Source organism: Copadichromis virginalis, linkage group LG17, assembly GCF_057382275.1.
Source record: "Copadichromis virginalis isolate Kocher_CV1m ecotype Utaka linkage group LG17, C_Virginalis_male_GT1.1, whole genome shotgun sequence".
NCBI lineage: Eukaryota > Metazoa > Chordata > Actinopteri > Cichliformes > Cichlidae > Copadichromis > Copadichromis virginalis.
Window position 1 is genome coordinate 16,029,490 of NC_140634.1, and position 21,460 is coordinate 16,050,949.

General features: G+C 42.3%; 2 protein-coding genes across 2 annotated transcripts; one reads left to right on the forward strand and one right to left on the reverse strand.

The window, feature by feature from the left end:
* Window positions 1-884: 884 nt before the first annotated feature.
* lmnb2 (lamin B2) lies at window positions 885-10,679 on the reverse strand. Its single transcript, XM_085436468.1, has 13 exons — window positions 10,229-10,679; window positions 7,801-7,937; window positions 7,500-7,656; window positions 7,079-7,204; window positions 6,826-6,924; window positions 6,357-6,428; window positions 6,138-6,263; window positions 5,775-5,995; window positions 5,368-5,605; window positions 5,179-5,286; window positions 4,557-4,676; window positions 4,379-4,459; window positions 885-3,307 (listed from the first exon to the last, which is right to left on the reverse strand). Exons 1-13 carry the CDS (start codon window positions 10,445-10,447, stop codon window positions 3,272-3,274), a joined length of 1,740 nt encoding a protein of 579 aa, XP_085292594.1. The 5' UTR covers window positions 10,448-10,679; the 3' UTR covers window positions 885-3,271.
* A 6,314-nt stretch (window positions 10,680-16,993) lies between these two features.
* rpl36 (ribosomal protein L36) lies at window positions 16,994-21,025 on the forward strand. Its single transcript, XM_085436677.1, has 4 exons — window positions 16,994-17,078; window positions 18,111-18,205; window positions 18,466-18,600; window positions 20,908-21,025. The coding sequence occupies exons 2-4, from the start codon at window positions 18,113-18,115 to the stop codon at window positions 20,995-20,997; spliced, it is 318 nt and encodes a 105-aa protein (XP_085292803.1). The 5' UTR covers window positions 16,994-17,078; window positions 18,111-18,112; the 3' UTR covers window positions 20,998-21,025.
* Window positions 21,026-21,460: the final 435 nt, after the last annotated feature.

A 21,460-nucleotide genomic window follows, 5' to 3' on the forward strand; every position in this document is an offset into this window, starting at 1 on the left:
GGGAGCCATCGAGCTGTTCCCGGGTCTACCCCGGCCCTTCTGATGGACATGCCTGGCTGAAACACGTTACCCAGCAGGCGACGGCCTTTAGACGTGGAGGAGTAGCAGCTCTACCAGTCCGTTAGTGGACTAAGAAATCAGTGTCCAGAAACATCGCAGATCTTACTGATTCTAAACGTCAAACCCCTTCCTCACTTAAAACTGTTTGTTTCCCGCTCTCCAAGGAGCTCCAGGTCCCGCTCGTAGACTCGAGAGGCTTTTCCTGTAGCTCAGTCAGGCAAATGAGAGCTCTCAGACCTCTGGCTTCAGGTGAGGGGGTGTCACAGCTCCACAGCACGTGTTTCTCTCCTCCTCTCTTTTAATGACGGGCCACCACTAATTTAACGTAGTTTATTGACGTTCAAGGTCACTCCGACCTTCAGTCAAGGGTCTGACGGGTGTCGGCCGACTCAGAGCTACTCTGAATATGACTTTTTTGCATCAATCTTTCAAATGTTTGATATTTGTGTCACCTCAAGCTAATAATAAATGCTAATATCAGGTTAAAATGACTTGGTTGTAGTACAAATGCCTTCAATGACATGTCTCATCACATATGGAAGCAGAGACTGTTGAGCAGTGGGGCCACACAGACCCATGTTATTTGTAAAATCATTCTAATTAAGTGGCATTTTTAAATCGGCCGACCCTGGACTCTGCAGAGTCTGTCAGATAAACAGCAGCAGTAACTGTCACAAGTTCCTCAAAGGCCATTATTTGACTCATATTGTTTTTACTGAGGAGCTATCAAATGATGTCTGTTCAAGGCATTCTTTATAAACACGCCTCACCCCACTAATATTAATGATTTGTATGCACATAGAAGACTCTTGATACCAAATACATATGTGTAAAACATTTATTAAGTGTACAAAAAGTAGCTTGACAGAAAATCATAGATAAAACAGACAATACATGCCATAACCCCTACATGAATAATAGCATTTCTCCGGTTTTTCGGACTTCTGTTGTCATCAATGTTGGTTACTTTTCAGTTATTAGTAAGGCAACTGGCACTTTCTCCCAATAGAAATCAAAACATTTTATATTAACTGTTCGTATGAAGTGAAGCCTTTTGACTTTTTAGTGGAACACTACAGGAATAGTGTTTAGGTAATTTTTTTGTTTATTTTTTTACATGGACCCTGAAATATAAGTCGAGTTTCCCAGTTTCATTAAGTCACAAAAACCCTACCAGAGCCAATCTAAGAATTGTACACACATTTAAAAAAAAAAAAGTTAAACTGATTACATAGAACTAGTAAATCACACAACACAAACACACGAGAGAGAGCCGTTTCCACAATAACACACAGCAGGTATGAGAAAAACTCATACAGTGTGCTCAAGTCAGAAACAGAGTACAGACGGAGACCGTGTACTCGAAATATCACGTCACACCTGCAAAAGTCTGAGGAAACAGGAATCTTACTTCCATCATTTATCCCACACACTTCAAAAAGTTTGTCAGTTTTAGGTTTCGGATTGAGAAAGCTTTAACTTTAATTTCATCATCTAACCTAATCCAATTGACACTGCACTGTCCAAAGAAGAACAAACCCAAGCAAAGAAAAACTGGCCGCTGCATGGTAAATGTTCCTAAACCCTAAAGCCTCAGCTCCACTCTGCAGATCCAGGTGTTTATTAACAGCCTGGCATGTTGGTTAGATGAGTCCAATATCCTGTCTGTCTGCACACATACGTCCTGTTTCTGGGATGAGTGTTTTGGCTCAGAGACGCAACATTTAGCAAGTCTGAGAAGCACCAGTTAGTTCTCCAACTTTGTCGAATGAAAACTGAAAACGGCAACAAGAGGCAGAACAGCAGACTGTAAGAAAACGCCACCCACCCTACAATGTCAGCACTTGTAATAAGTGTTCTATTATTGTTCTGAAGTTTAGTTTCATTGGTTCTCTGGAGGCATCAGTCAGTTTTTGTTACAAGTGCAGATTTCTTCCTCTGCAGACTACACACGGGCAGCATAGACACGCATCTGCTAACAGAAGCGTTGCCAGTCAAAATGAACCACTAGTGTTTTTTGGTCAAAAAAAAAAAAAGTGCTGGCCCCACTAAGAAAATCTCTACAAAAAACTATTAGCAACCAATAAAGCCAGTCTAGGCAACAAGTTGCAGTGTAATTCAAAAAATAAGAGCTAAATAAGAACATTCAAATACTGTAATGGAGCGGTGTGAGGGCCCTGGACTTCCTCTGGGTCTGCTGTCAGGGTTTACACAGCTGCTTTGGAGCACTCGCAGCTCTTTTAGGTGTGGATAGGACTGAGTTCAACAAAGCACATTTCCCCAAGAAAGCAGGGTTCACATGCATCACATAATTCTGACCATGCTAGTCTTGTTGAGGGTCGTAAGAACACAGACGGGAGAGCTACGTGATTTTAGGTTTGGCAGTTGTCTTGTGTTTTTTCCTGGCTTTATGGATTTCGGTCTGCAGCTCAACTGGGAGCCACATTTAACAAAAAAAAAAAAGGAGGCTGCTTTTAGTTTTCAGAAATCTAAGAACGTTTTATCTTCACCTTTGAAGAAATAAGGAAGAGAAAAGTACGGAGCATAGTCACAAAGAGTTCTAGGTTGTGACCAGAAGGTCAAGTATCAACCGAGTGTACCTCAAAGGTCAGAGGTGGTTAGATTGAGCCCAAAGTAGAAGAACTGGATCCGGTCAATTTGCAAACCACCTTTTGAATAGGGAAATCCAAGGTAACTGAACAAGAATGTATCGTTTCATTTGCATTTGGATGCAAGTGAAAGGAAGACTTCAAAAAATACTAAGAAAACATGCAGCAGACAAACATGAGTATCCACGCAATAAATGTTAAAGTTAGAAACACATTCAGAAAGGCCCTGATGTCACAAGGGGTTTGATAACAGATGCATTTTACCCAGTACACACCCAGTATACAGCGGGTGTACATAGCATATAGACTATATATAGTATATATACCATATATAGTGTCTATATACCATGTTCTGTTGTGCTTAGGAGTTGGGATCCATCATATCTAATCCATCGTTGCTGGCGTCTGACTAATTTTTATTGACTCATTAAAGTAGGTGCAGAAATATGGAAAGCTATAAAAACCAAGTCCATTATACAAAAATGATCTTGAATAGTAAAAACATCAAATAATGAGGCAATGGACAGGATCATATCTGAATGGCTCTAGAAGAAAAAAAGTAGTATATAAAGGGTAAAAGCCATCTACTCATGAGGAAGGCTTCACATGATGGCACACTCTCTGGACGACACTTTGCCCTGTAGGAGAAACAAAAAGGTTTGTTATTGGAAGACTTCCATGTGTAGCAGTACAGATGTACAAGTTCCAAAGAGTGACTCCATCCAACAGCCTACAACAGGTGCTGACTGAGACAGACCATGTGTTCTACACTGTTTAACCTCAGTAAATAAACATGTTATGAAAACTATGAGCTCATTTTGAATGTGATCGCAGCCACACGTCATAAATACGTCGGCGCAGGGTCACATGCAGCACTGTGTAGCATCCCCTCTTCTTCTAACAGCAACCCACAAGTGTGTGGGACTTGAGGAGAGCAGCTGTTGGACTTGTGGAAGAGGAATGTGTCCCATTCTTCTCTGTTAGAGGATTCCGGCTGCTCAGCAGTTCTGACCCTGCTTTGTCCTGTTTTTTTGGTGCAAACTGCCACTTCCATAGGCACTGAGATTTTGGTTAGTATGACCTCAGCAGTTTCCCCACTTTGCCTCAGTCTATCTTAAACTGGCTTTGGTCCAGAGAAGACAGCGGTGTCTATGGATCACGCTCCCATGTGGCTGCCTCTTTGCATGACAGAGCTCCAACCTGCATCTGTGGAGGGCACGCTGATCCTGAGCCCATGCACTGATTTCCACCACACAATCATGCCCGTTTTAAGGGACTGGTGATGCAGATATCCAACAATGATGATATTATGAACTACAGATGATGAATTACTCAAAGTCTTCACATGTTTACATTCAGAAACATTCTGAAAAACAATTTGTAGACGCAGTTTTCTGCAGAACGGTGAACCTCTGCCTCTCTAAGATGCTCTTTTAGACCCCGTCATGTGACTCACATGTTGCCAATTAACCTAAGCGGCTGCTAAATGTTCCTCCAGCTCTTTCTTTTTAGTACCACTTACTTCATCAACCTTTTATTGACTTTCTCCAACTGCTCTGCTACCTGCTCCTGCCACCGAGTCAAAATGAGCTCATAGTTTTCTTAACATCTAATCTAACTGCAGTAACAGCCCTGCTCCTTTACACCGAGCCAAACAAAAAGTTTTACCAAAAAGGTAAAGAAAAAGAAAAATTGTTGGCCAAGTGTACCGTCTGTGCCACTGTCTCCTCCTCGCCATCAACATCATCTACATCCACCTGAGTGTTGGTTACAGTCCTCCTGGCCACCTCCTGTGAGACAAACACCGCATGACTCAAAAAATAAAAACCATGTACGAATTTCAAGCAAAGGAAACTGGTTTAGTTAGCTATGCACCGACGTCTTTACCTCGCCATCAGCATTGACCAAAGAGGTAACTATGTCATTTCCTGTGCCCCAGGAAGCCTGGCTTTTCCACAGCAAGTCAGTTGGAGGACTGTGAGCCATACCAGCATCGGCAGACCACACCTAGGTGCAGGTAAACAACAAAAAAAGCTGTTTACAACATACAGTATAACATACAGCTTCACATATTACATTTTTACAATATTACACAGCATGATCATCACGGTACAGTCTGTTAAACTTGAGAAATATCAGTCTGTCCAGGTAGGAAGTCTGAGCCGCTGGGAATCCATTTCACCTGCACAGGTGCAAATCAATGACAACAGGTGCAGTGGAGAGACAACAAGTCAATGCCCCAGAGGGTTTAGCAGTCGGGGGCCACAGACCTCCCTCCTTATCCCTCACGACTGATTTTTCTCTTGGTGTCCTTGTCAAATACTAGTAGCATGAGACCACCAGTGGGTGGCAGCACATTCAGCACAGAGGGAGAGGGAGGATGGCTGCTACAGGCCAAATGATCTTTGCTGGTGGGCTCTTTATCAGTGTTCCTGTCTCACCTCCACTACATGTGTGTCTATACGTGTCTGATCGTTTAGGGTCATGCAACCATACGCAATCTACTCACAGTGACAGACTGCCCAGCTTTCAGGACGTATTTTGGTGAGAACTTGTAGATGATTTCTTCCCCATTGTCAACCTGTCTCTTCAATCTCCAGTTGCCCAGAGGCTGGTCCTGCAAGACATGAGGAGCCTTAATACAGAAGTGCACTTTGTTCAGAAAAGGAGACACAATATAAAATTTCACCTAACACACCTGCTCAGTATCGTTGAGGAGTGTGACTGCGTTTCCATCCATGTCAGTCGGTGATATGGTGACGGCTCCAGTAGCCGTAGCCTCTTCTGACACCAGCAACTGCTCCTCTCCTCTTCCAATCTCGGGCATCTCCCTAACCTCTGCTTCCGCTCTCTTCCTCTTAGAGGAGCGGGAGGACGAAGATCCTGTTAATCTGGACACTGTGACTCGGGAAGACGGGCTGGGGGACAGCTTCAGTCTAAAACAGGAGGAAAAAATGATGCTGTTGGAATCAATGCTGTTGCAACGATCCCAACAGCCCAATCTGATCCAAGTATCACTTTCCACACATCCTACCCACGGTGCCTACAGTAAGTACTGGCTCTGATGGCATCCTCATGATAAAGTACTTGATAAAACATGTGCACCTGTGTTCCTCTCCCTCCAGCAGTTTCCTGTATGCATTGATCTCCATATCCAGAGCCAGCTTCACATCCAGCAGCTCCTGGTATTCACTGAGCTGAGCGTTCATCCGGTCTCTCAGTTCAGCCATTTCTTGTTCTTTTGCTTCGATGGCACGGCGGTGCTTGTCTCGCTCAGACGACAGAATTTCTTCCAACTCTCTGATACGATCTTCTGAGGCAGCCACCTACAAAAGCAAACATGCAGACACCACTCAATTAAAACCAAATAGCAAACCACCAGAAATCCTGAGCTGTTTAAGGGATTTAAAGTGTGGAAGCTGTAGGAGAGATCTCCATTTGGGTGTACTGGTGTCCATAAAGCCACACCTGTTTCTGCAGGGCGCTGAGCTGGTACCCAAGGCTCTCTATTCTGGTACGAGACTCCTGCAGCTCCTCCCTGGCTGAGCTCATTGCCTTGTCATTAATCTCAGAGGACACTTTGGCATTATCCAACTGCAGACAGAACGAGACAGATAGCATATTTGAACACAAGGAGCATAAAACACAAAGAAAGAAAAGGGGAAAAGACAAACATGTGTCTTTCACCTTGGCCTGAAACGTTTGCTCCAGTTCTTCCTTATAAATAGAGACTTGCGCATCATGTTGCCTCCGCAGGTCCTGGTTGGGATCACACAAGTCTGATTAACATTCATTCTCAACAGAAAGCCTGCTGAGCAGTGCTGACACAGATGTGAAGGTGAAATTTAGCATCAACACAAACACAGTACAGACATAATATATACATAATATACTTGCCAAAATGGTTACAGAGAAAATTAACAAGCCCTAGCACGCAATGTGAAATTGTGCAGCATTTTACAGTCAGAGCCAACCACCATGCTCCTGTGCATGTGCGCATGGTGCCACAGGCAAAAAAGAGCTAAAGACTGACTGATACTAAAAATGCCTTTATTATTTGTATGATAACATTTGTTTTTCAATGACACAACTGTACCTGTAAATATACTGGGTTGTAGCAGCCACAGACACGGCAACATCAGAAATTAAATCATACCTGTAGAGCTTGTGCCAGTTTGAACTCATAGTCCTGTCTGACTCCAGAGTCCACCTCCACTATTCTCTGCTCATGTCGACGGCGAGACTCGCGCACCTCCTGAGCACAAGGAGTGAGTGAAGTGTAACAGAGAAACGTCACCCAAAGAAAACCCAAAAACTTTGCTACGTTAAAAGAGAGGGAAAGAAATCTGATTATGCAAACTTTATGGCAGTCTTGTGCACAGGCACAGTATTTACGACACAACCCTTACCTCATCAAACATAGTCTTCCTGAACTCCAGCTCTTCACTCAGTGACTGACAGCGATTCTCCAAGTCCACACGCATCAGTGTCTCTGCCTCCAGCTGGCGTTTACCAACAGCATGGCTGTCCTCTGCCTACACATCATAAGACCGGGACATTTATTAGCACATGGACAACATTAGGCTGATTGGCTGGCTCTTCATGACCAAGCAGAGAACATTTGTTATGTTAGTCTGGCATACAAAAAGTAAATGAAACATTTACTTTTGGGGACATAATACCCAAATAAAAAGGTAAACAAAATTGTAATATCAATCACGATTAAAGTATTGTGGTGATCATATATTATCATTTCTAATTATTCAACCATTTCTAGATATTTCTTTTTCTGGCTTCATTTTTTTACTAAACATCTCGCATCTTTCCCACCTTGGCCAGCAGGCTCTTGACATCAGCTAGCTCAGAGCTCAGAGCAGCATTTTGGCTTAGAGCTGTTGAAAGAGCGGCTTCATTCTTATTCAGCTGGGCTTCCAAACCACTGGCCCTGGACATTGCTGCAGCAAGATCACCATCCTTTTTCTTTATACTGGAACAAATAGACAAGGAGGCAGAACACAATTAATATCTTTAAGTGGTCACTTAATGGCCCTTACAAGCTAACATCCAAAATCTTTAGCCACGTTAACACGATTTCAAATTTTTTTTTAAAAAGTATTTGATAAGGCGTTACCTGCGTGTAGCTTCTTCCAGGTCAGCCTGAGCCTTGCCCAGATCTATCTGGAGCCTGGCTCTCTCTCTAGCAGTTTCATCCAAAACTCGCCGAGCATCAGCCAACTCTGCCTCATACAGAGCCTTTAGGCCTGTTACCTAAAGAGAGGGATGCAAAACACATTACCTGGTGAAGAAAACAAACACTACTGACTGTTCCAGAATGTAAAGTCTTCCGAGTGGTTGCATATTACAACAGAAGGACAGGTTTCTAAAGTTCACCTTAAAAAAAAAAACAAAAAAAACAAACCCCAACCTATTTATTTTTTTTCCCCTTTCTTTTCTTTTAATCAGACAGAGGATTATTACAGGAACATACACTAAACTAAATATACACTGTGGCTCCATTATTATGTCTTAAAATTAAATTTGTTCCCGTTTGAATTTTATCTGAATAAATAATGAATAAATAAATAAATAAATAAAACTCTTTCAGTCAAGCACTGGGGGCAGTGTTAAATTCAACAGTCAGAGCAGCCGTTTCCAGCTGACCTAATTTCATTCAGTATCAATTATTCTGAATGAATAGATCCAACTACCACAACTACACACACTGTGTGACGTTTTCAGTAACCATATATAATGTTAAGATGTAACAAAAGTAATTACTGTCTGAAAATAGCCTTAAAGCTTTCCTTTCACTACTGCCACCACATTGGACTTTCCGAGTCTAAATAAGATTCAACTAACAACAAAGAGGAAGTGCATTAGCATTTGAGCAAAAAATACCTCTTAAGTACTTCATGGGCATCTATAAAACCTATAGAAACCAACCATCGCACATTGCTTCACCAGTGGCAAAAAAGGCGAAGAAAAAGAAGACAGAACAAAGCAAGGAAGACTGGTACAACCATTCACACAATGGAGAGAGGTTTGGGATTTATGACTTTCCAAAAATGTCAGCAAGCACGTCACACTTCTACTGGATCCAGAATTTTTTTTTTTTTTAAACTTGCCTGCTTATGATCTAATTTACCTTTTTTTTTTTTACCTTAGTGTCACTGGAATTTAAAATAACATTTTTAGAATTTATATTACATTATTAAGTAGCAACCCTGTCAGTGTTAGCCACATTGGTAACTACTCCCTAATACCTGCAGTACAACAAAAATGACTCCTGTTTTTTTTTAAAAACAAACAACAACAGCAACAAAACAGCAGAAAACAGTCACAAACGCAGGCTTGTTAATTCAGTTAGCACTAGGCATGCCAACCAATAAAATCATAAGGCTAGTGTGCAGAAAAAGGTAGCATTGAGTGATCCACTGAGTGATTGTTAATATAAAAGAACACGTTTAGGGGCTCTCCTTTACTCGTTATAAAAGAAGGAACTTTGGAACATAGTATATGAAAGTGTAAAAAGGCCAATTTTTCACGAATGTGGTTATTGCGTGCGTTCATCGCTGTGTTGATTGGGGTTGCTACGTTACAAGAAAAACAGGAAATTGATGCTGCTATGGGCAACAACGTGTCTTTGCAACACCACCTGCTATAACTCCAGTAGAAACACTACAAAACCAAAATTTATCTGTTGTAGGTCAAGTGTCGAAATAGTAGTTCCTTTAAGAAGCAGTTCCATTACAGGGTTGCTACCTGTGAGCATACAGTGACTCACAGCACGAAGAAATAAAGGATCTGGCACGATTACAAGATCTACCATTACTCAAATATGTTGGGTTTTTGTGTTTTTTTTGATGAAGCAGAAATCATACATCATGCAAAGGTCACATATAAAATAGAAACCACGCACAAGTTAAAATTTTAACTTTAGGGCAACAACTATTCAAGATTACAACAAACACCTTTGTCCCATGATAGGTTCTATCGATGCTTATCTGATGAAGCGCAAAATTGTCTTGATACAATCATCCAGGTAAGGAAATCAATCATTATGGTAAAAAAATTCCCCAAAAATGGATTCTGTAGGGGTTTTTTTTGTTTGTTTGTTTAGTTTTGGTTTTGTTTTTTTTTTGGGTTTTTTTTGGGGGGGGGGGGGCAAAGTCAAATGAACGGACAAATTCACGAATGCAAAAAATACATTAAAATAAAAAATAAAAAATAAATTTAAAAAAAAAATCACTGAGCAGAGATTGGCGCGCAGACCCACCCGCTCAGTGCTTCCGGTCCGGTCACATTTGAATACAGATGCAGTATGGATCATTACGGCAAACAATGCAAAGCCAACGGCACCAGTGAAGCTGAGTTTACCGTATGTGAGCGCAGTTAGTTACACATTTTACGCCGCATAATTAACGTGACTTATAATGACCGATTTTCCCTATCGTTCAAGACTAAATATGTGCGCGCACGAGCCTTTTTTCAGTTACACATTTTTACGACAGGGATCACGTGCTGATATTACGTTTACTGAAATATTTTCATTTACTAACCTCTCTCGTAGTCACCTCTTCTTTTTCCGACACTTTGACCATTAGCCGGTCATTCTCCAATTCCAGCGCCCGCACGCGATCGATGTACACAGCCAGCCTGTCGTTCAGATGCTGCAACTCCTGTTTCTCCTGTAAACGAGAAATCCGAGTCGGGGAGAGAGGAGTGGAGGCCGCTGACCGGCCAGCTTCACGGCTTGGGGTAGCGCTTGCAGTCGCCATAGCGGTTCCTTCAAAATTCTGCCCGAGTTTTCCTGAGCACTCAGCGAGCAAAAGAAAATAAATGACTGTATCTACTGGCTTTGTTAGATCGGGATGCAAAACAGCTCCTCTTGATAGTTAGCGCCAGGATATCGCAATCAATGAGCCGGAGGACCACGCAGTGTCTCGAACGCTTGCTTTACACAGTGATGTGATTCCAAGATGGCCGCGGTCAGGACCGCGCCAAAAGCAGAGGACACTTCCTGTCCGCAATGGCTGATGGGAAAGCAGAGGTACGGGAAGGGCGTAACGTAACGCATTACCTCCTGTCTAAACAAAAGCACCTTTAGAGGTTTTTTTTTCGAAAATGTCCCGTGACTTTAACATTATGAAGGACAGCTTCCCCACCAAAACCCTCGAAAAATTACCAGAAAGAACTGTTCACACTTGATAGTACTGAAGAGGATTAGGGCCACTGGAAAAAAAAAAAAAAAGCAGGAACGTATTTTTTTTTTCTTTTCCTGAATTCTGAGAAAAAAAGTCAGAATTCTGACTTTTTTCTCAGAATTCTGACTTTAATCTCAGAATTCTGACTTTTTTCTCAGAATTCTGACTTTAATCTCAGAATTCTGACTTTTTTTCTCAGAATTCTGGCTTTGATCTCAAAATTCTGAGATTAAAGTCAGAATTCTGACTTTTTTCTCAGATTTTTTTTCCAGTGGCCCTAATCCTATAGCAATAGGATAGGGTTACACAGGTGCATATAAAGACTGTGACGTCAGGCCATAAAACCAAACTTCACCTTTCCTGTATGCTTAGAAATAGAAGCAGTTATTCTGGTAAATGACAGTATATTTATATTCCTGTGAGTGCCAAACATAGTGTGTGTGTGTGTGTGTGTGTTTCATTGTTCTACTGTGCTTCATTGATCTGGTAACAGTGACAATAAAGATCTATCTTATCTTATCTTATGTTATCTTTTTATACAGTATGTCAGCATTCAAAAACAACCGCTACAAATATAAAACATTCTATTACATAATTATCCCACTTGTAAGCAGTGTTGCTCAAGTTACTTGAAAATAGCAATTATTTGCTAATTACTGATTACTCCTCCAAAAAAGTAATCCTGTTACTTTATTGAATACTTATTTCCAAAAGTAATTAGCTACTTATTACTTAGTTACTTTTTAAAAACATGAAACCCAACATAATTCTATTGTTTGAGCATAATCCATCATATAAAATTGAAGTCTCTTTTAAAAACTTGTTTTATTAATTTTAATCTTTTAACTTTATGCGCATTGCAGTTAAATGATATGCAATAGTGTTTGACTTGAAGAAATTTCCTGTATATTCCAGCATATAAAATAAAATGGTTTTTTTTGTGTTTACACTCACTATTTCAAATATATGAAAGTAAAACACTGCAAAAAATAAATAAAATTAAAGATTCAGCGGCACTAACTCCTGTTGTTCTTAAATCTATTTTCACCTGTTTAGCAGGAGTGGCGCCGGTGGAGGTTTTCCTGGTGCCGCAGCTTTCATGTCAATGGGGGGATCCGGGGGTTTGCTCAGATTTGAAGTTTAATTTTTCACTGTAGAAAGAGGTTTTCTTCCCACACAGAGTGTACAGCAGACGCTAAGGTTTTTGTCACTTTTTTTCAGAGTCAAACTCAAAGTAATGTCAGTACTTCCAAGCTTTAAACGCTGCATGGTCGTACTCTCTCCAGCAACACACATCTGTTGCTGCCACAGATGTCGCACGCTCATACGTCATTGTCATGAGACATTCTCACAAACAAAATCACAGTTTAGTAATACAGCGTACTTACGAGAAAGTAACAGTAATATAATTACTTTTTTGCAATAGTAATCCCTTACTTTACGTGTTACTTGAAAAAAGTAATCGGATTACAGTAACGCTTGTAAGTGCCAAAATTATAATTAATTGACACATTAAATATAAACTTGTGCTTTTATGGAAAATACTGAACATGAAATTAACACAAATCCATTAACATGAATTTACCTCTATTGAAAAAAGCTAAACAAGACTTTTAACAAAAATCTCAAATTATGTTTGTTTGTTATTGTCCATTTATGGAAATATAAGCAGCCTCCTAGAAAATCCTAAAAATATTTTTTAACTCTGTAGAGTTTATTATGTGGATGTGGTGGCAGCGCAAAGACAGCCTGCACTTCTGATTTATAAACAAAATTTGGGAGCTGTTTTAATTTTGTTCTCAGTGGAAGAGTTGGATGGAGGAGGTTGCTCTTTGGTGAGATTAATGGCAGAGGCGTAAATCCTATCCCACAAACCATAGACCAAGGCGACTATGGTTTGTGGGTAAATGTTAGAAATGAGAAAAAGACAAACACCCATGTCGAAAAGTAGAGGGCTCATAGTTGAAGGTTTTAAAGGCGATAGCATACACAAAACATATGGAATACATAATAATAAAGATTATGATCTCTACACTGAAAACAATTAATCAGCATTCACACTAATTTTAACAATATGATGAAACAACAAGTAAGTCTGGTACCAACTAGTGAAAGCGACGATTAGTCAGGTAGTCGACCAGTCATGCACATCCTTAAGCCCAACACTCATAAGTAGATTATGAAACTAAAGACTCATAGAAATGGAGTAATTTATTATTTATGAGTACACAGTTGTTAAACCTACTTAATATTTACTAATAAATGATCAGTTTAACTAATTAGCCCCCACATATTTAGGGATTTTTAGATTTATACCAGATTTTATTTTCAGACACGGCAAACAATGATTATGTCAACATCTTTAATCAATGACATTATCAAAACCACAAACGAGGTACAAAATGATTCCCTTCACTCTAAAACATCAAGGTGTATGGAGCTCTTCAAATGTAGGTTGGCTCAATACCTTGAACAGTGTACTACTCTCGGCAGAACTGGATGATGAAACATTTTAACTCCACACTTGTCTTATTATTATATATTATAATAAGACATGATTATTTATCATAAATAATTATAAATAAGACAGTTTAAAGCAAGGCAAATGCTGGCTGGGGAGATGGCAGCCCCCCAAAAAGGTAATTCAAATATGCTAAATTCGTAACTGATGATATTGGACTCCAATAATTACTCTGTTAATGTAACAATTTGATCTTTTTCACCAATTTTGTCATTTTCAAAAACATGAAGTTTACTTTCAGAGAAGAGAAAAGAAAACAGAAATGCTTTTTTTAGAACCATTTTTATTTGTTTTGTGAATGTTTTCAACCAGATTAACTGATTAGCAGGGTAGTTGAAAATATATAATAATCCCCAAAATCCTTTTTTTTTTACAGTGTATTGCCTTCGTCAGCAGCCTCTCTACAACTGTGTGGCTGAGCTTCAGCCTGCGCTGGGATGTTGAGTTCATTCATTAGCTTGTGAAAACTTTGTGTGTGCATAGCTTGCCACATCAACAACGTATGTGTGTTTTCCTCGAGGTGTTGGAAACAGAGTTTGTTATGGGAGCCCAGCCAAATGCGGGAATTGCAGTTGTCACAATTCACACAACGGACACGAGCACTGTGTGGGATTCATGGAGAATCAGCATGGACCCACAGTGCGAGGATTGTCACCTATTGTTGTTCACTTTTTATCACTGTAAATAAACTCACTGCCTTACACAGCTACTGTGTATTTCGGGGTCAGTGGCCACAGATACTGTGTGTTTTGGGCCTGGTCAGCTCATTAAAACAGGTACTGTTTGTTGTGCTAGGCCACCGGCAACAGTGAACTTGGGTTTTGCTTCTAAGTTAGAAGGCGTCTGGGAAGGAATCTCATAACTGGATTATAGATGGCAGACAGCTGGTGTCATAAGCCACCAGCTCTGTTCAAAGATGGTCGTTCACAATGGGCATAGATGGCTTCTTTCACTCCTCTTTCAAACAATCTGTCTAATCTGTCCAAAATGTGAACATTGACATCCTCGAAAGAGTGACCTTTGTCCTTAAGATGCAGATGGACAGCCGAGTGTTGTCCTGTTGACCTGTCTGTCTGACCTTCTTTTCTGTGCATCTTTGCTGATTTGATGATCAAAAAAGAGCTTTCTTTACAAGTGTGTGTTCCCTCTTTTTCCCTTCTGGTTTAGAGGGAACATTTTCTGCCCAGTGTTTTAGGGTCCTGATTACTCCAAGTTTGTGTCCCAGAGGGCGTTGGGAGTCAAAGAGGAGGTACTGGTCTGTGTGTGTGGGTTTCTGGTAAACTTCCATACACCGGACGGACGTCAACGCGCCACCTGGACCTGCCGCGGCTGAGCTGGAGGACAATGTGCCACCTGGATCTGCCGCAGCTGAGCTGGAGGTCAGCAAGCCATTTGGACCGGTTAGGAGGTCAGAGCACCGTCTGACCTGCCGCGCCTGAGCCGGAGGACAACGTGCCTTCTGGACCTGCCGCGCCTGAGCCGGAGGTCAACGCGCTGCTTGTACCTGCCACGGCTGAGCTGGAGGACAACGTGCCACCTGGATCTGCCGCACCCAAGCTGGAGGACATCACGCCGTCTGACCTGCCACGCCCCACCTGGAGGACAGCGCGCCTTCTGGACCTGCCGCACCTGAGCTGGAGGTCAACGCGCCACCTGGACATGCTGCACCTGAGCTGGAGGTCAACGCACCGTCTGGATCTGCCATGCCTGAGCCAGAGGCCAGCGTGCCGTTTGGACCTGCCGTGCCTGACATGCCACGCTCAACCTGGAGTTAAACGCACTGCCTGGACCTGCCACGCCCAAGCTGGAGGACAGCACGCCATCTGACCTGCCACTCCTCAGCCGGAGGTCAACGCGCTGCCTGGACCTGCTGCGGCTGAACCAGAAGACAACGTGCCTTCTGGACCTGCCGCGCCTGAGCCGGAGGTCAACGCGCCGTCTGGATCTGCCATGCCTGAGCCAGAGGCCAGCGTGCCGTTTGGACCTGCCGTGCCTGACATGCCACGCCCAACCTGGAGTTAAACGCACTGCCTGGACCTGCCACGCCCAAGCTGGAGGACAGCACGCCATCTGACCTGCCACTCCTCAGCCGGAGGTCAACGCGCTGCCTGGACCTGCTGCGGCTGAACCAGAAGACAACGTGCCTTCTGGACCTGCCGCGCCTGAGCCGGAGGTCAACGCGCTGCCTGTACCTGCCACGGCTGAGCTGGAGGACAACGTGCCACCTGGATCTGCCGCACCCAAGCTGGAGGACATCACGCCGTCTGACCTGCCACGCCCCACCTGGAGGACAGCGCGCCTTCTGGACCTGCCACACCTGAGCCGGAGGTCAACGCGCCGTCTGGATCTGCCATGCCTGAGCCAGAGGCCAGCGTGCCGTTTGGACCTGCCGTGCCTGACATGCCACGCCCAACCTGGAGTTAAACGCACTGCCTGGACCTGCCACGCCCAAGCTGGAGGACAGCACGCCATCTGGCCTGCCACTCCTCAGCCGGAGGTCAACGCGCTGCCTGGACATGCTGCACCCACGTTGGAGGACAGCACACCGTATGACCTGCCACAACCGAGCTGGAGATCTGTGTGCCACCTGGACCTGCCACACCCCAGCCGGAAGACAGCGCACTGCCTGGACCTGCCGTGCACGACCTGCCATGCCTGAGCGAGACAGTCTGCACATCAATGTCCTGCCAAGCTATGGCCTACACATCCATGATCTGCCAAGCCACATCCAGTTCAGTCACAATCTGCACTGCCAGCACGTTGCTGGTCACCTGTCATGCCACGCCGTTGCTGGCCACCAAAAGTCTTTCGCCTTTGTTGCTGCCTACCTGAACTGTTCCATTGCTGAACTGTTGGACCTGCGGTTGGCCCTCTGAACTTTTTGTGTTGGACTATGCCCCTTTTGTTGTCTTGGGGGATTGGTTTGCTTTTGGACTATGCTAATACTAAACAGCTAATGTTACCATATGTGTCGGCCAGGTTAACATTCATGAAGACTGTTTAATACTTTATTGAAAACAGGAGCTTTGCTGACCCCTGAACTTTCTCCTTACGTTTTGTTAAGTGTTATTAGCATTAGCTAATCCAGCTGTTAGTAAGGAGGAGCTGTGTGTCTGTCTGTGTGAAGTTGTGTGTCAGCAGCCAAAAAACCCAAAGGATCTATTGGTTCACATTTCCACCAACTACAAGAAGCATCTCACTGTACTCACCAACAGTGATTTCTGGGGGAATAATTATTTCCTTCAATGTATATAGAAAAAAACATTTAGACATTTAGGGCAAGAAGAATCAAAAGTCTCACTAAACAACAATGGTATTTGTATCAGAATATTAAGAGCTATAGATTTTATATACTGATGCACCAAACTCGGTGAAGATTAGAAACACTTTTGCATAGGATAAAGCTGTGCATCATCACAGCCTCCTCCATCCTCTAACCATCCTCTAACCTCCAAATGCATTTTAGGAATAAAACGACCTTTAACATAGTGTACATAGACTGATTCCAGAGACAGATTAGTGAAATGAGAAAACCCCATTAAAATGAAAAACGCTTTCTCTTCCCGGGCAGCAGGGCGCGCTGTCACGCCAGCGTAACAGAAGCGTTTTCCGGGTCAGCGCTTTCATTGCCCCGTTTAGCTCACGCAACAGTCCTTCCGGCCTGACCGCCATCAAAGATAGCAGGTACGATTTTAATGTCGAGAAGTTTTAGCCAAAAGCCGTTTTTAATCTTTGCCATCCGTCGAGTTTTAGAAGATTTGTTGAAACTGTTTAGTAACTACTAACCTTACTTTACGTCTCAGCTCAGTATTGTAGCACCGTATTATATGAAGTTGAAGAAAATGTGGCGTCTAGTCAGCCGTGTCCGTTTTCCTTATGTTCCTAAGTGCGTAGAAATCGGTGCTTCCGAGCGCAGACTGAATATTGTTGTAGTGAGAAACTAAAGCAGCGAGCAGACCTGCTGGCTCATAGGGAGCTGTCGCACAGTCTGGTGGACATTAAAGCTTTACCGGCCCGATGTGACGGATCAGCGCCAGTAGGTCGCTTGTACCCTCAAAATTGGAAATGAAATCGCAGATTGCTCCAGGCTACCTCGCGTGTCTTACATGGCGAGTCCAAGTCAAGAGTTTTTACTGAAGGTGGCTGCAGCAGAGCACATTTTAGTAATCAGCGTTCACTCAGTGTAACTGTGATGGTTAAGCTTCCACCGACATTGACCTGTTTAGATTGTGGTTGTTAAACGGAGATTTGGAGTCCTGTTAGCACTGTAAGAAATGTTTTTGAGACCAAATTATGGTGTTGTTTCAAATGGCTGGCTCAAAAGAACCAGAAGCTCCTGCTAACATTCTTTTTGCACACAGTTATTGTCTAATCTGCAGGTCTCATCCATTGAACGAGAGTAATTGGTCTGTTGTGTGTGTATATCACACAGTGCTTTTTTTTTTTTTATTTAATGAGGTTGAATTGATTCCACTGACCTTACATCTTGCTCGACTTCCTGAGCTACAGCTACCTTTGCAGTAAAGTAAAGCGATGGACGCCGTTATTCCCATCACTGCTTACAATAGAGCTTAGACAAGAGCCTGTTGTCGGTGTTGGTCTTCCTGCTATTGCATACTAAAGTATTTGTTCTGATATGTTGATCATGTGAGATTGCAGCTAGTTAAAGCCTCATCATTTGCACTTGTCTTAATGTTTGTGTGTGATCCTCCGCAGACATGGCTATTCGTTATCCTATGGCTGTTGGCCTTAACAAAGGCCACCCAGTCACCAAAAATGTAACTGCTCCCAAACACAGCCGCCGGCGCGGGGTGAGTATCTCTTGCTGAGTGACTTTACAGACTTGACTATATTACAAGTGTTAAGATAAATATATTTGCACTTCAGACAGTAGTTTGTGTACTTACTCTGTGACTGGCTTGACCTGAAGCGTTTGATGACACATAGTGTAAATCAGTCCACATAAGCATAATCTGTCAGGCATCAACATTCCTATATCACATTATGTCCAAATAGAGTCAATGGTGTTAAATGCTTTGACTTAACGTGTACTTATGTCTTTACTGCCCAGCGTCTGACCAAACACACCAAGTTTGTGCGGGATATGATCCGTGAAGTGTGTGGGTTTGCTCCGTATGAGAGGAGAGCCATGGAGCTGCTGAAAGTGTCCAAGGACAAGAGAGCCCTCAAGTTCATCAAGAAGAGGGTGAGTTTGTGTCAAAGCACTCGCCAGCCTAAACCACAGTAGTGTTTGCCTGGTTACAAACCACAAAAGTGAGGACAAGTTGTAAAATGTAAATAAAGATTATGCAAATGTTGTATTATCTTTATAATATTTATAAAACATATTACATGTTTAAATAGAGCTGGGCGATATAAGATTTTTTTCATATCACGATATGTTTTTTTTTGTTTGTTTTTTTTTCATTTCAGGCGATAACGATCTATATCACGATATAAGCCAAATAACTATATTTGTAAGATTTAAATGTGCCGTTGCTCACAAGTAAAATGTGAAATAATCAGCAGCTTGTTTTTATTTAAATATTTATTTCCCATAATAAGTTCAACAGGGTAGATGTACTTAAGGAACATGAGACTTTTTCAGATAAATAAAGGCAAATATTGCAAACTACACAAAAGGCAGCCGCTAAAGCGTTTAAGTTTCAAAATAGAACAAACGAAACAGACTAAATTGTCAATTCCACTTAGAAACAAAATATTAATTCTAAAAATAAATCTTAGTTTGTTTTACAGAAGAACAGACAAAACTGACTAACTTTTGTCAATATCAAATGAACTGAGAACTAAAAGGAAATTCTCAATCTCTCCTTGTTGTATAGCTGAGCTTTTCAAACAGTTTTAACAGTTACTTTAGTCTGACAAAAGCCGAATGACGAATTAGTGCTTCCAGTCAGACATTGAGCATGCACCGCGTTATTGTATTTCCAGACTTGCTTTCGGCACAATTTACAGTGCACGCTACTCTGTTTTTTGTCAGACTTGAAATAGCCGAAATACCTTCACACTACGGAACTTCTGCGGCTCTTCCGTTCGACAATCTCTCCGGCATTGGAACCATCATCTGTTTTCTCTTCGGTCACGCTCGGTTGATTTTTCTCTAGTCGGCACTCTAGTCCCTCCATTACCCGGGCGGCACGGCGGCCGGCTACTTCCCAAACAAATACACATGTGCGGCTTGGCACTTGTGCTGTACGTAACAAGTCACGTGACGTGACGCTGCGGCTGTGATTGGTGTGGCTCTGCGCTACTTAATTTGGATTGGCTGTTCTTCTTCTTCTTTTTTTTTTTTTTAAGAGGACGAGCGGTGAGGTCTATCGCAATAGTTTAACTTTTCTATCGAGAAAAAGTTATTTCGCAATACATATCGTTATCGTTCTATCGCCCAGCTCTATGTTTAAACTGAATTATTGTACCATGTTAAGAAAACTGAGCTCATTTTGACTCGATGGCAGCAGCAGGTATCAGAACATTCGAACAGGGTCAAGCTGAAAAAGTGGGACTAAAAAGAAAGAGCTGGAGGAACATTTAGCAGCCACTTAGGTTAATTGGCAACATGTGAGTCACATGACGGGGTCTAAAAGAGCATCTTAGAGAGGCAGAGGTTCACCATTCTGCAGAAAACTGCGTCTACAAATTGTTTTTCAGAATGTCTCTGAATGTAAACATGTGAAGACTTTGAGTAATTCATCATCTGTAGTTCATAATATCATCATTGTTGGATATCTGCATCACCAGTCCCTTAAAACGGGCATGATTGTGTGGTGGAAATCAGTGCATGGGCTCAGGATCAGCGTGCCCTCCACAGATGCAGGTTGGAGCTCTGTCATGCAAAGAGGCAGCCACATGGGAGCGTGATCCATAGACACCGCTGTCTTCTCTGGACCAAAGCCAGTTTAAGATAGACTGAGGCAAAGTGGAAAACTGCTGAGGTCATATTAATCAAAATCGGCACCTTTGGAAGTGGCAGTTTGCACCAAAAACAGGACAAAGCAGGGTCAGAACTGCTGAGCAGCTGGAATCCTCTAACAGAGAAGAAGAATCTTCTAACATTCCTCTTCCACAAGTCCCGCAGCTGCTCTGGTGGACTTGTGGGTTGTTGTTAGAAGAAGAGGGGATGCTACACAGTGCTGCATGTGACCCTGCGCCAACTTATTTCTGATTTGTGGCTGCGATCACATTCAAAATTAGCTCAGTTTTCATAACATGTTTATTTACTGAGGTTATCAGTACCATGTTTTGTGATTTGGAGGTTATACTCATAATTTTCCATGTTACACAGCCTTCCAACTGCTAACTATGAGTTGAGATGTGTGCATTCTCACAATTTCAGTGAGGTAGTTTTATAATGAGCCATCTGTAATGTGTTGGCCATTTATAAGGACTTGAGCTTTTTTGTGATCGTTTGTTGGATATGATTTTTATGCACTGACTGGACAACAGAAAAGCTCAGAGCTCTTCTAATATTTCTATACTGTTTTTCCCCTCACAGATCGGCACTCACATTCGGGCCAAGAGAAAGAGAGAAGAGCTGAGCAACGTACTGGCTGCCATGAGAAAGGCTGCTGCCAAGAAGGAGTAAAAGTCATTTAATAAAACATGAAACTACATTCCAGCCTCGTCTTTCTCTTTTTGCTTTGTCACCATTCATCAGATCTGTTTATGTTGCTGCAACCATCTCGGTCGTCAGCACACCTGAAGATGTTTGTAGAAATCTCAAAATATAGACATAACATGCTGCTTGGCTTTAGACCAGACTGTAGATTAGCCTACTGTGGCTAAAGGAATGAATATCACCAAAGAACTTGTAAAATTACCGCTGCAGCAGAAATAAAGCATATACATTTTTGTATAGAAATGTGTACTTTAAGTATAAAATAAATTTTAGAATGGTGACTTGTGCCCATTCTTTTCTGTTTGAAAGGAGCATGAAGCTTTGGCATGTGTGTGAAAATGCTTAATCAGCTGAGTATTCTCCAGCACTTTATTCTGTCTCACACACGGTCACACTCAAGCCACTTCCAAATTTTAAATGAGTTCACAAA